The sequence below is a fragment of the Salvelinus alpinus genome, chromosome 7 (assembly GCF_045679555.1).
Source record: "Salvelinus alpinus chromosome 7, SLU_Salpinus.1, whole genome shotgun sequence".
Taxonomy (NCBI): domain Eukaryota; kingdom Metazoa; phylum Chordata; class Actinopteri; order Salmoniformes; family Salmonidae; genus Salvelinus; species Salvelinus alpinus.
The window spans coordinates 5,044,639-5,058,632 of record NC_092092.1 but is presented as its reverse complement, the minus strand read 5'-3'; the positions used below and the strand labels follow the sequence as shown (position 1 = coordinate 5,058,632).

Below are 13,994 nucleotides of genomic sequence, written 5' to 3'. Positions count from 1 at the left end.
ACCCAATGCCTTCACATTCTCCTTGCTAAACGTGCAATCATTGGAAAATAAAATTGATGACCTTCTATTAAAGATGATCTCACCAACTGGATATCAAAAACTAACATCTTATGTTTCACCGAGACGTGGCTGAACGAAGAAACGGACAATATAGAGCTGGCTGGATTTTCCATGCACCGGCAGAACAGTTTACTCGCTCGCCTCCGGCTAGATTGTCCGTTTCTTCGTTCAGCCACGTCTCGGTGAAACATAAGATGTTAGTTTTTGATATCCAGTTGATGAGATCATCTTTAATAGAAGGTCATCAATTTTATTTTCCAATGATTACCTCCGGTAAGACGAGGGGTGGGGTGTGTGTCTTTTTGTCAATAACAGCTGGTGCACGATGTACGAAATATTAAAGAAGTGTCAGGGTATTGCTGGCCTGAGGTAGAGTACCTTATGATAAGCAGTCGACCACACTCTCTACCAAGAGAGTTCTCATTTGTATTATTCGTAGCCGTCTATTTACCACCACAAACCCGATGCTGACACTAAGACCGCTCTAAACCAACTATAAGGCCATAAGCAAAGAAGAAAATGCTCACCCAGAAGCGGCGCTCCTAGAGGCCGGGGACTTTAATGCAGGCAAACTTAAATCAGTTTTACCAGCATGTTACATGTGCAACGAGGGGGGGGGGAATCCTAGACCACCTTTACTCCACACACAGAGATGCATACAAAGCTCTCCCCCGCCCTCCATTTGGCAAATCTGACCATAATTTTATCCTCCTGATTCCTGCTTACAAGCAAAAACTAAAGCAGGAAGTACCAGTGACTCGCTCAATACGGAAGTGGTCAGATGACGCAGATGCTACACTACAGGACTGTTTTGCTAGCACAGATTGGAATATACGACTAAGTGCTTCGATAACGTCGTCCCCACAGTGACTGTACGTACACATCCCTACCAGAAGCCATGGATTACAGGCAACCTCCGCATCGAGCTAAAGGCTAGAGCTGCCGCTTTCAAGGAGCAGGAGACTAATTCGGACACTTAGAAGAAATCCCACTATGCCCTCCGACGAACCAGCAAACAAGCAAAGCATCAATACAGGAGTTACAAGAAGTTTTAAGATTGAATCCTACTACACCGGCTCTGACGCTCATCGGATGTGGCAGGGCTTGAAAACTATTACGGAATACAAAGGGAAACCCAGACGCAAGCTGCCCAGTGACGCGGGCCTACCAGACGAGCTAAATGCCTTTTATGCTCGCTTCGAGGCAAGCAACACTGAAGCATGCATGAGCGCACTAGCTGTTCTGGATGGCTGTGTGATAACGCTCTCGGTAGCCGATGTGAACAAAACCTTTAAACAGGTCAACATTCAAAGCCGCGGGGCCAGACGGATTACCAGGAAATGTACTCAAAGCATGCGCGGACCAACTGTCAAGTGTCTTCACTTACATTTTCAACCTCTTCCTGACCGAGTCCGTAATACCTACATGTGCCCAAGGAAGCGAAGGTAACCTGCCTAAATGATTACCGCCCCATGGCACTCACATCGGTAGCCATTAAGTGCTTTGAAAGGCTGGTCAGGGCTCACAACAGCATTCCAGACACTCTAGACACACTCCAATTCGCATACCGCCCCAAGATAACGCAATCTCAATCGCACTGCCACCGCACGGCAAACGGTACCGGAGCGCCAAGTCTAGGACCAAAAGGCTCTTCAACAGCTTCTACCCCCAAGCCATAAGACTGCTGAACAATTCATAAAAATTGCTACCGGACAATTTACATTGACCCCCCCCTCTTGTACACTTCTGCAACTCGCTGTTTGTTTGTTACCTATGCATAGTCACTTCGCCCCCACCTACATGTACAGATTACCTCAACTAGCCGGTACCCCCGCACCCTGACTCGGTACCGGTGCCCCCTGTATATAGCCTCGTTATTGTTATTCTTATTGTGTTACTTTTTATTATTATTTTCTATTTTAGCCTACTTGGTAAATATTTTCCTCTTCTTGAACTGCACTGTTAGTTAAGGGCTTGTAAGTAAGCATTTCACAGTAAAGTCTACACTTGCTGTATTCGGCGCGTGTGGCAAATAAAGTTTGATCTGAAGGCTGTGAGTAAACTCCCAAACTCCCATGGCGGGGAACTCTCCCATGGCGGGGAACTGGGCAGCTGTACCCCAGGCAGAGTGGTCATTGGGCCAGAGTGGCACCAGACAGAGACAGCCCTCTGGAAACCAGAGAAACAGCCTACTATCTGGGTTACTGAGAGGCTGTGTCAACTGACAAAGCTGACATTAAAATGAAACACTGGTGATACCCTGGTGTGGGGGTAAGTCTAGAAGGAAAAGCCCCATAGGAGGAGGACTACAGTAGTGTTTGTGGCTAAAGTACTTCCTGCCTAGACGACCATGCTCAGCCGTTCAAACAAAGAGATATCTTGTAACATCCTGTCTAACCGTTATCACTGTATCCGTCTGTCTGACTGTCCGTCCGTCTGTCACATGACCCACAGAAGGAAGAATGGTATCTTGACATGTACAACTTACAGACAGAGCTTGAACAGACTAAACCATTTTACATTTTTTTATTTAACCCTTATTTTTCCAGGTAAGTTGGACTGAGAACACGTTCTCATTTACAGCAACGACCTGGGGAATAGTTACAGGGGAGAGGAGGGGGGATGAATGAGCCAATTGTACACTGGGGATGATTAGGTGACCGTGATGGTATGAGGGCCGGATTGGGAATTTAGCCAGGACAACGTGGTTGACCACCCCTCCTCTTACGATAAGTGCCATGGGATCGTTACGTGACCACAGAGAGTCAGGACACCCGTTTAACATCCCATCCGAAAGACAGACTAAACAATAAAAAAATACAAAACTTACTATACATGTAGGCTTTAAACAAATTAGACTGCTCTAACCACCCAGTTTATAATCCTAGATAAGCACTAACAATTTAGAGTAAATAATACTAGTTAGAAATGGAACCTAAACATGCTGTATTATCAACAGTTGTGCTGCTCTAGTTATCGGACAAAATAACTAGGATGTAAAATGATTGAAAATAGGCAAACTTCCTTACCAGACTCCGCCTTCTTCTTGGAGGACGCCTTCTTCTTGGAAAGGTCATGTGCCTTTGTCTCCTGAGCCTTGGATGCAGTCCGCTGGGAGCCCACCGGGGGCACTGCCATCACAGGGACCTCCTTGGTGACAGCCTCCAGGACTGGGGTAGGCTTGGAGGGGGCCATGGGGGCTGCTGCAGCAGGGGCGAGCTTGGAGGGTGCCATGGGGGCTGCTGCGGCAGGGGCGGGCTTGGAGGGGGCCATGGGGGCTGGTGCGGCAGGGGCGAGCTTGGAGGGGGCCATGGGGGCTGGAGCAGCCAGGGCTGGCTCAACCTTAGCCATCATCTTCTTCTCTTTCTTCTTCTTTGGAGCAGGGGAGGCCTTTACAACGGGGGGAGCTGGAGCAGGGGTTGGTTCGGGAGCAGCGGTTGGTTCGGGAGCAGCGGTAGGGGTAGGTTCAGGGGCAGGTTCGGGGGCAGAAACGGGTTCTGGGGCTAGTTCAGGCTCGGCCACTGGGATATCCTCTAGTTCTAATTCTGGAAGCTTCCCATTAGGCTTGTGTTCCTTCTTACCCCGGTTCCTCTTCTCAGACGCCTTAATGATAATAAGAATACATTTAATTTAGAACATGTATCATACAATCACAATGTGCTACAGTATGTGTCCTCAAACACAGATGTTCATACCGTCATACCGTTTCTGTAGCATACGGTATTACCGGAAGTGCACACAAGAGGCGCTACTTCTTTAAAAACAAAAAGTAGATCTTCATCCAGTAGGGGGTTGAATGTCTCTGCTGTGACCAAGAAGATTGATCTTGACATCTTCGCCAACTTAGCTAGCAAGTTAGCAAAACAAATACACAGCTGGAGTCCTGAGCTGGAGATCATTTATTTGACACATCATTAACTTATAGTTTTATAAGCAGTGGTGTAGCATGAACACCGGCAGACACAACGAGGTGCTATTGACACTATTGAGTGGATGGACTTCAGATCGGTGCGCAACAGTAATGTAATTTACATTGGAGCTGCCGAAAAGGCATTTTTTGTTTGCTTCAACATTCTTTTTTATTTAGACCTTTTTTGGAAATATGTACCGGACGTAACGGGAGTAAATAAAAACAGACGCTCAGCGAAACTCAATATTTGGTGAGTAAAAAAACAACGTATTTTGACATTCTAACACTTGCAGAGCCGTGTAGTGGGAGTATGAATCGGCGCTTCCTGGGTGTTAGAGCAGGCATGGCATACTCCTCGTCGACGTCTCTAACACACAGATACTGGGGCAACACACACAGAGCTAGAGTAACATTTGGGTAGAGTTGCGTTTGATCTCGTCTTACCTTCTCCTTCTTCTTGTCCTTCTTGGTCAGCTGTCCCAGAGGCACCGTCTTGCCCAGCTCTCTGCGCTGCTTGGCCAGAGCCTCCTCATATGAGGTCTCCTTCATGGAGAAGGAGACAACATATAACAGTTCACATTTAGACATTATTACCCCAACAACATGGCTCAGTTGTTAGAGAATGGTGCTTGCAATGCATTGTGGGTTCCATTCCCACTGGGACCACCCATACAAATAAATGATGCATGCATGAATAAGTCGCTTTGGATAAAAGCGTCTGCTAAAATGGCATACATTATTACATTAACAACAGTTAGGCTACCTTCATGGAGAAGGTGGAGACCAGAACGATACCGAGGGCTGAGATGACCATGAAGCCTCCAAATACCATGATGCCTAGCGTCTGAGGGTCATATAGATCCATGATGACCACTATGACAGGTTAGCTGTCCTGTTGGATGGATGGAGGAGAAAAACAGAATTGTATTTAACCTTTATTTAACCAGTGGCCTTGTGGTTAGTGTGTCCACCCTGAGATTGGAAGGATGGGGGTTCGTTCTCTGGTTGAGTTATACCAAAGACTCTAAAAATAAATGTTTGCAAATCTATTACAAATATAAAACAGAAATACCTTATGTAAATAAGTATTCAGACCTTTTGCTACGAGACTCGAAATTGAGCTCAGGTGCAGCATCATGCTGTGGGTATGTTTTTCAGCGGCAGGGACTGGGAGACTAGTCAGGATTTAGGGAAAGATGAACGGAGCGAAGTACAGAGAGAGATCCTTGATGAAAACCTGCTCCAGAGCGCTCAGGACCTCAGACTGGGGTAAAGGTTCACCTTTCAACAGGACAACGACCCTAAGCACACGGCCAAGACAACGCAGGAGTGGCTTCGGGACAAGTCTCTGAATGTTCTTGAGTGGACCAGCCAGAGCCCGGACTTGAACCTGATCGAACATCTCTGGAGAGACCTCAAAATAGCTGTGCAGCGACGTTCCCCATCCAACCTGACAAGAGCTTGAGAGGATCTGCAGAGAAGAATGTTATAAACGCCCCAAATACAGGTGTGCCAAGCTTGTAGGGGAATTAGCCAAGAAGACTCGAGTAATACCCAAGACTCAAGGCTGTAATCACTGCCAAATGTGCTTCAATAAAGTACCGCGTAAAGGGTCTGAATACCTACAAATCAGCCAGGCTAGACAATCTGGTACAGGTACAACCCCAAATACGTAAACACGAGCACCCTCATAGAGATCATCCTAACCAACTTGCCCTCCAAATATACCTCTGCTGTCTTCAACCAAGATCTCAGCGATCACTGCCTCATTGCCTGCATCCATAATGAGTCTGCGGTCAAACGGCCACTCCTCATCACTGTCAAACACTCCCTAAAACACTTCAGCGAGCAGGCCTTTCTAATCAACCTGGCCCGGGTATCCTGGAAGGATATTGACCTCATCCCATCAGTAGAGGATGCCTGGTTATTCTTTAAAAAGTGCCTTCCTCAGCATCTTAAATAAGCATGCCCCATTCAAAAAAAAAAATTTGAACCAGGAATAGATATAGCCCTTGGTTCACTCCAGACCTGACTGCCCTTGACCAGCACAAAAAAAACATCCTGTGGCGTACTGCATTAGCATCAAATAACCCCCGTGATATGCAACTTTTCAGAGAAGTTGGGAACCAATACACACAAGCAGTTAGGAAAGCTAAGGCTAGCATTTTCAAACAGAAATTTGCATCCTGTAGCACAAACTCAAACAAGTTCTGGGACACTGTAAAGTCCATGGAGAATAAGAGCACCTCCTCCCAGCTGCCCACTCCACTGAGGCTAGGAAACACTGTCACCACCGATAAATCCACGATAATTGAGAATTTCAATAAGCATTTTTCTACAGCTGGCCATACTTTCCACCTGACTACCCCTACCCCGGTCAACTGCCCTGCACCCCCCACAGCAACTCACCCAAGCCTCCCCCATTTCTCCTGCACCCAAATCCAGATAGCTGATGTTATGAAAGAGCTGCAAAATCTGGACCCCTACAAATCAGCCGGGCTAGACAATCTGGACCCTCTTTCTAAAATGATCCGCCGCAATTGTTGCAACCCCTATTACTAGCCTGTTCAACCTCTCTTTAGTATCGTCTGAGATTCCCATAGATTGGAAAGCTGCCACGGTCATCCCCCTCTTCAAAGGGGGAGACAGTCTAGAACCAAACTGTTACAGACCTATATCTATCCTACCCTGCCTTTCCAAGGTCTTCGAATGCCAAGTTAACAAACAGATCACCGACCATTTCGAATCTCACCGTACCTTCTCCGCTATGCAATCTGGTTTCCGAGCTGGTCATGGGTGCACCTCAGCCACGCTCAAGGTCCTAAATTATATCATAACCGCCATCGATAAGAGACAACACTATGCAGCTGTATTCACTGACCTGGCCAAGGCTTTCGACTCTGTCAATCACCACATTTTTATCGGCAGACTCAACAGCCTTGGTTTTTCAAATGACTGTCTCGCCTGGTTCACCAACTACTTCTCAGACATAGTTCAGTGTGTCAAATCGGAGGGCCTGTTGTCCGGACCTCTGGCAGTCTCTGGGGGTGCCACAGGGTTCAATTCTCGGGCTGACTCTTTTCTCTGTATACATCAATGATGTCGCTCTTGCTGCTGGTGATTCTCTGATCCACCTCTACGCAGACAACACCATTCTGTATACTTCTGGCCCTTCTTTGGACACTGTGTTAACTAACCTCCAGACGAGCTTCAATGCCATACAACTCTCCTTCCGTGGCCTCCAACTGCTAGTAAATGCAAGTAAAACTAAATGCATGCTCTTCAACCGATCGCTGCCCGCACCCATCCGCCCGACTAGCATCACTACTCCGGGCGGTTCTGACTTAGAATATGTGGACAACTACAAATACCTAGGTGTCTGGTTGGATTGGTTAGACAACTACAAATTGGATGCAGTCTATCACAGTGCCATCCATTTTGTCACCTGACTACCCACCACTGCGACCTGTACGCTCTCGTTGGCTGGCCCTCGCTTCATATTCGTCGCCAAACCCACTGGCACCAGGTCATCTATACATTTTTGCTAGGTAAAGCCCCGCCTTATCTCAGCTCACTGGTCACCATAGCAGCACCCACCCGTAGCACACGCTCCAGCAGGTATATTTCACTGGTCACCCCCAAAGCCAATTCCTCTTTGGCCGCCTTTCCTTCCAGTTCTCTGCTGCCAGTGACTGGAACGAATTGCAAAAAAAATAAGAATCACTGAAGCTGGAGACTCAAATCTCCCTCTCTAACTTTAAGCAGCAGCTGTCAGAGTAGCTCACAGATCACTGCACCTGTACATAGCCCATCTGTAAATAGCCCATCCAACTACCTCATACTGTTATTTTTCCTCCTCTGCTCCCCAGTATATCTACTTGCACATTCATCTTCTGCACATCCATCACTCCAGTGTTTAATTGCTAAATTGTAATTATTTCACCACTATGGGCTATTTATTGCCTTACCTCGCCTAATCTTACCTAATTTGCACACACTGTATATAGACTTTTCTATGCTTGTTTATTCCATGTGTAACTCTGTGTTGTTTGTGTCTCACTGCTTTGCTTTATCTTGGCCAGGTCGCAGTTGTAAATGAGAACTTGTTCTCAACTGGCCTACCTGGTTAAATAAAGGTGAAATAAATGTTTTAAATAAATGTAAATGTGATCCGTTTTTTTTATTTTTTATACATTTGCTAAAATTTCTAAAAATCTGTTATTGCTTTGTCATTATGGGGTATTGTGTAGATTGATTAAATTAGTTTTTTCCCCCTCATCAATTTTAGAATAAGGCTGTAACGCAACAAAATGTGGAAAAAGTCAATGGGTCTGAATACTTTACGAATTTAATAAGAGACTGGTAGCAGCAATTGTAGCATGAATGTGTGTGTGGATGTCTGTGTGGGTGAGTGCTAAGGTGCGGAGAATCAGAGCAGGTGGTCAGTCCAGTTCCAAGCGTTCAGCAGTCTTGATGGCTTGTGGGGGGGGGGGGGGGGGGGTCTGTGGTCTGCCCGTCAGGAAGTCCAGGGTCCAGTGTCAGAGGATGGTGTCCAGACCTAAGGCTCTGAGCTTGGTGTCTAGCTTAGAGGGAACAATACTGTTGAATGCTGAACTGTAGTCAATGAACAGCATTCTCACATAGGTGTTCCTCGTGTGAATAGCGATTGAAATGGCATATTCAGTGGATCTGTTACAGCTGTAGGCAAACTGAATTAGGTCCAGTGAGCCTAGGATACTGGCCTTGATGTGGGCCATGACCAACCGTTTGAGGCACTTCATGATGACGGAGGTGAGCGCGATAGGGTGATAGTCAGTCCCTACCTTAAAGCAGGTGTGGGCTACAGCTTGAGACAGGGACAGGTTGAAGATGTTCAATAAGACACCCACCAGTTGATCAGCAAACACTGAGGACACGGCCAGAGATGCCATCTTGGCTGGCAGCTTTGTGAGTATTCACTAAAGACTATTCCTAACGTCAGCTTCGAAGAGGCTTTTCCATCCCTAATGGATTTTATGTATGCGTCGCACGCCACCAAGTCATCAGGTTTCTTATTTGTATCGATATCTCCGTTGCTGCTTGTAGGCGGGGAGTATGACCAGAGAGATGTGATCTAATTGGCTGAAGTGGGGGATGGCTTGGTATGCGTTACCGATGTTTGTGACATCTGCCAAACAGATGTTTGTGATTCCGGGTGAGAATCCTCTCACCCGGAATCAGTCTTTATTGACCACGCTGGATTCTCTTGTGGGGCAGGATACACATTGGTGATATTTTGGGAAAATTTGTTTTAGACGGGCTTGGTTAAAGTCACCCGTGACAAAAAAAGTCTGATTCCGGGTGAGAGGATTTTTGCTGGCTAAATTGGTGTTTGCTTGTGGCGGTATGTACACAGCTGTGATAACACACGTGAATTCCCTCTGCATATAGTGGGGTGTGTATTTTAGCATTTAAAAAAATGCCAGGTCGAGTGAAAAGAAGCTTGCAATGTTTTCATCTTCGGTACACAAGGAGTTGTTTAATGAGGAAACATTAAACAACTATTACCAGAAACCGACGGTGGAGACATTTGGAATATGGAGAAGCCGTCTGGTTGAATAGCAGAGTCTAAATGTATAGTCCCAGTATCTGGGGTTCCCTACATACGAGGGCTACACGTCAATGACAAGTTATTACAGACAGCAAAATGATGAATAAACTAAACCCACCGTGGCAAATTAAATGAATGAAGTATGCTTCATCCAAACTTAACATAGCCTTACTACTCAATGTTTTTAATAGGCTGAAGTTATGGCTTGGTGGAATTAACCAGTTGACAAACTACACAAAAGGGAAGAGTGAGTCAAGTTAAGAGCCTCTCCATTTGGATAGGAAGCAAGGTTACAGACAAAGCAAAAAGAGTGTGGGCCTCTAACTTGCACGTCATCCTTCAAAAACAGGCACGTAGAAAGGAAAGGCAACAAAGCTTTTGGTGCCACCTACCTCTGAAGAAGAGTATTTCATGCAGACAGTGCTTGACTTGAGCAGGAGCTCACCAGCGCGGAGTACCAGCGCCATAAAAATGTTCTACTGCTTGAGCTTCTGTGCCTTTTATAAAATACACTACATGTTCAAAAGTATTGTGGAGCTCCTGCACCTCAATATAAACAGTCCCGGCAGCCAAAATGAGTACCGGAAACTATTTCAGTCCACGTCAAGCACTGCATGCAGAGAAAAATGCAAACCTCACGCCTTGATCACACCGATAGTGAGAGCGATAAATATAACGCTGCATCATCTGCATATGTATGCAAAAAGTTCAACATTCACCTTCTGCTGCCATTTCTGTCAAGCCGTCTACGAATACGCAACAATGTGATAAATCCAAGGTATGCACCACACCGAACGCACTGCAACTGCTTCTGCAAAGTAAACGCAGCGTTGCATTGGAAATGAATGTACTTTTGTAATGCAATGACTGTCGGTGTGAACGAAGCGTCAGTCGTTACGGAAAACAATATATATTACTCCAACATCCCTTTCCATCCTTCCTACTCTCTCTGCCATCAGGATACTCCATCGGAAACGCTTCCATACCCTACAGTCCATTGAATGTCGTTTATGCAAATACCCATATTCACTAAATACCCATATTCACTAACAAGTGCTTGGCATATTGTCAACACGCCAACGCTCCGCCCAAGTCTGTCTGGACATTCCAAAGGGGTTCTCTCCCTCCCTGGACCGAGCACTGACTGAGGGGGGGCTAGCTACCCCCCACCCTCTGACTGCCAGCTCTAAAAAAAAACATGACGCGGCATAATATTGTGACAAATACTTCTCAAATATTATGCATTCGGCAAGTATTGAAAATTGTTGTCATAGTGTGACCTAATTTCTCAATCTTTTGACATAGCATGTGAAATGGAAATGAGGAAGAGTCATCATTATGTGGAAATCGCAAGTAACGTTAGCTATAAAAAAAAAGAAACTGTAAATTAACTTTAACTAGCGAACTAACGTTACATCACATCTCAGGAGTTGAGAATTAACGTTAACTAGGTTGTTATAACACGCTAGCTGGCTTGCTAGTTAGTTTATATCTACTACAGTATTGTTACAAAATTCCTCAACTGTCTGCTGCGGTCTGATAACAATCACAAGCCAGCTAACTAACTAGGTTTAAAAAAAGCTAACGTTACAGTCATCATTAGTCAGCTAAATGACCTAGTAATTCGGACTTCCAGAGGTCTTCAGAATTCCTACCTTCTTTTTTTATATATATATCTGCTGATGTAACTACACCACTTTTGGAGGCAGTTGAAGAAGTTCGGATTTTGTTGTGGAATTTCCTTCAATCTGGCGATAAATATGCTGCTATTTCCGCAAATTCTCTTTCTCGGTCAATCCGTCTGGGATTCCTATTTATTTCAATTGAGTCGTGGCACTTTGAGCTGGCGAGACGCCGGAGAACGGGCCAGTTTTATGCGCTGGGCTCATGTCCCACATAGGTATTCCACAAGATCCCTAATTGGCTAGAATGTACTCAATCATGTAACCAAAAAATGTCACCGGAATTTTATTGTGGGATGTGCTTCTGGGAGTTGTAGTTTAAATAGCAGTTAAATTGGCATGGTTTACGCAGTCAAAACTCGTTCTTAAAACTACAACAGATGTGGCGGGTGGACCCACTGGCGAGAATGTAGGAATCGTCATCACTGATTATATTCACACCCCTTTGTGGACGCAACTGCAATCGAAAAATGTCAAGGCACGTCTGTTTCAAGATCTCCGGAGGTGTAGAATTGCTCTGCGACAAAGAATAGAATGGAGAAATCAAAGTCAGATATTGAATTCTAATGGAGAATAGGAATATAAAACAGTCCTATGTCTGGTCAGATTAAGTCATTTTGAAGTGGTGAATAGATTAGAAAACGTTATTTTCCCAAGAGGGACCCAGGTGTGTTGCCAATGATAACCCCCATCCCTGATTCCAGCAGTGGTATGAATTATTGAAGTAAAAATAATTGTAGGTACTACTTAAGTAGTTTTTTGAGGTATCTGTACTTAACTATTTATATTTTAGACAACTTTTACGCAAATCAAATGTTATTGGTCACATACACATGGTTAGCAGATGTTAATGCGAGTGTAGCGAAATGCTTGTGCTTCTAATTCCTACAGTGCAGTAATATCTAACAAGTAATCTAACAATTCTCCAACAACTACCTAATACACACAAATCTAAAGGGGTGAATGAGAATATGTACTTATAAATATATGGATGAGCGATGGCCGAGCGGGATAGGCAAGGTGCAGTAGATGGTCTAAAATACATACAGTTGAAGTCGGAAGTTTACATACACTTAGGTTGGAGTCATTAAAACTCGTTTTTCAAACACTCCACAAATTTCTTGTTAACAAACTTTAGTTTTGGCAAGTCGGTTAGGACATCTACTTTGTGCATGACACAAGTCATTTTTCCAACAATTGTTTACAGACAGATTATTTCACTTATAATTCACTGTATCACAATTCCAGTGGGTCAGAAGTTTACATACATTAAGTTGACTGCATTTAAACAGCTTGGAAAATCCCAGAAAATTATGTCATGGCTTTAGAAGCTTCTGATAGGCTAATTGACATCATATGAGTCAATTGGAGGTGTACCTGTGGATGTCTTTCAAGGCCTACCTTCAAACTCAGTGCCTCTTTGCTTGACATCATGGGAAAATCAAAAGAAATCAGTCAAGACCTCAGAAAAAAATGTAGACCTCCACAAGTCTGGTTCATCCTTGGGAGCAATTTCCAAATGCCTGAATGTACCACGTTCATCTGTACAAACAATAGTACGCAAGTATAAACACCATGGGACCACGCAGCCGTCATACCGCTCAGGAAGGAAACGCATTCTGTCTCCTAGCGATGAACGTACTTTGTTGCGAAAAGTGCAAATCAATCCCAGAACAACAGCAAAGGACCTTGTGAAGATGCTGGAGGAAACAGGTACAAAAGTATCTATATCCACAGTAAAACAAGTCCTAAATCGACATAACCTGAAAGGCCGCTCAGCAAGGAAGAAGCCACTGTTCCAAAACCGCCATAAAAAAGCCAGACTACGGTTTGCAACTGCACATGGGAACAAAGATCAGACTTTTTGGAGAAATGTCCTCTGGTCTGATGAAACAAAAATAGAACTGTTTGGCCATAATGACCATCGTTATGTTTGGAGGAAAAAGGGGAGGCTTGCAAGCCAAAGAACACCATCCCAACCTTGAAGCACAGGGGTGGCAGCATCATGTTGTGGGGGTGCTTTGCTGCAGGAGGGACTGGTGCACTTCACATAATAGATGGCATCATGAAAAGGAAAATTATGTGGATATATTGATGCAACATCTCAAGACATCAGTCAGGAAGTTAAAGCTTGGTCGCAAATCGGTCTTCCAAATGGACAATGATCCCAAGCATACTTCCAAAGTTGTGGCAAAATGGCTTAAGGACAACAAAGTCAAGGTATTGGAGAGGCCATCACAAAGCCCTGACCTCAATCCCATAGAAAATTTGTGGGCAGAACTGAAAAAGTGTGTGTGTGCTAGGAGAACTACAAACCTGACTCAGTTACACCAGCTCTGTCAGGAGGATTGGGCCAAAATTCACCCAACTTATTGTGGGAAGCTTGTGTAAGTCTACCCGAAACATTTGACCCAAGTTAAACAATTTAAAGGCAATGCTACCAAAAATTGAGTGTATGTAAACTTCTGACCCACTGGGAATGTGATGAAAGAAATAAAAGCTGAAATAAATCATTCTCTCTACTATTATTCTGACATTTCACATTCTTAAAATAAAGTGGTGATCCTAACTGACCTAAGACAGGGATTTTTTACTAGGATTAAATGTCAGGAATTGTGAAAAACTGAGTTTAAATGTAATTGGCTAAGGGCGTATGTAAATTTCCGACTTCAACTGTATATATGATATGAGTAATGTAAGATATGTAAATATTATTAAAGTGGCATTGTTTAAAGTGACTAGTGATCCATTT

General features: G+C 44.5%; 1 protein-coding gene across 7 annotated transcripts in view; it reads right to left on the bottom strand.

Annotated features, from left to right (window-relative positions):
* LOC139580347 (ribosome-binding protein 1-like) overlaps window positions 1–11,473 on the bottom strand; it is a 34,660-nt gene extending 23,187 nt beyond the window's left edge. For 3 of the 7 annotated variants that reach the window (XM_071408908.1, XM_071408911.1, XM_071408913.1), the window contains exons 1-4: window positions 11,216–11,472; window positions 4,734–4,862; window positions 4,415–4,513; window positions 3,090–3,663 (exon numbers count right to left, since the gene is read on the bottom strand). In XM_071408908.1, the coding sequence (XP_071265009.1) occupies window positions 3,090–3,663; window positions 4,415–4,513; window positions 4,734–4,835 (775 nt within the window). In that variant the 5' untranslated portion in view covers window positions 4,836–4,862; window positions 11,216–11,472. Of the gene's footprint in view, window positions 1–3,089; window positions 3,664–4,414; window positions 4,514–4,733; window positions 4,863–5,065; window positions 6,316–9,952; window positions 10,674–11,215 lie in introns of those variants that run through there. The other 4 variants (XM_071408914.1, XM_071408912.1, XM_071408909.1 and 1 more) reach the window with 4 other exon arrangements.
* Between the last annotated feature and the right edge of the window lie 2,521 nt (window positions 11,474–13,994).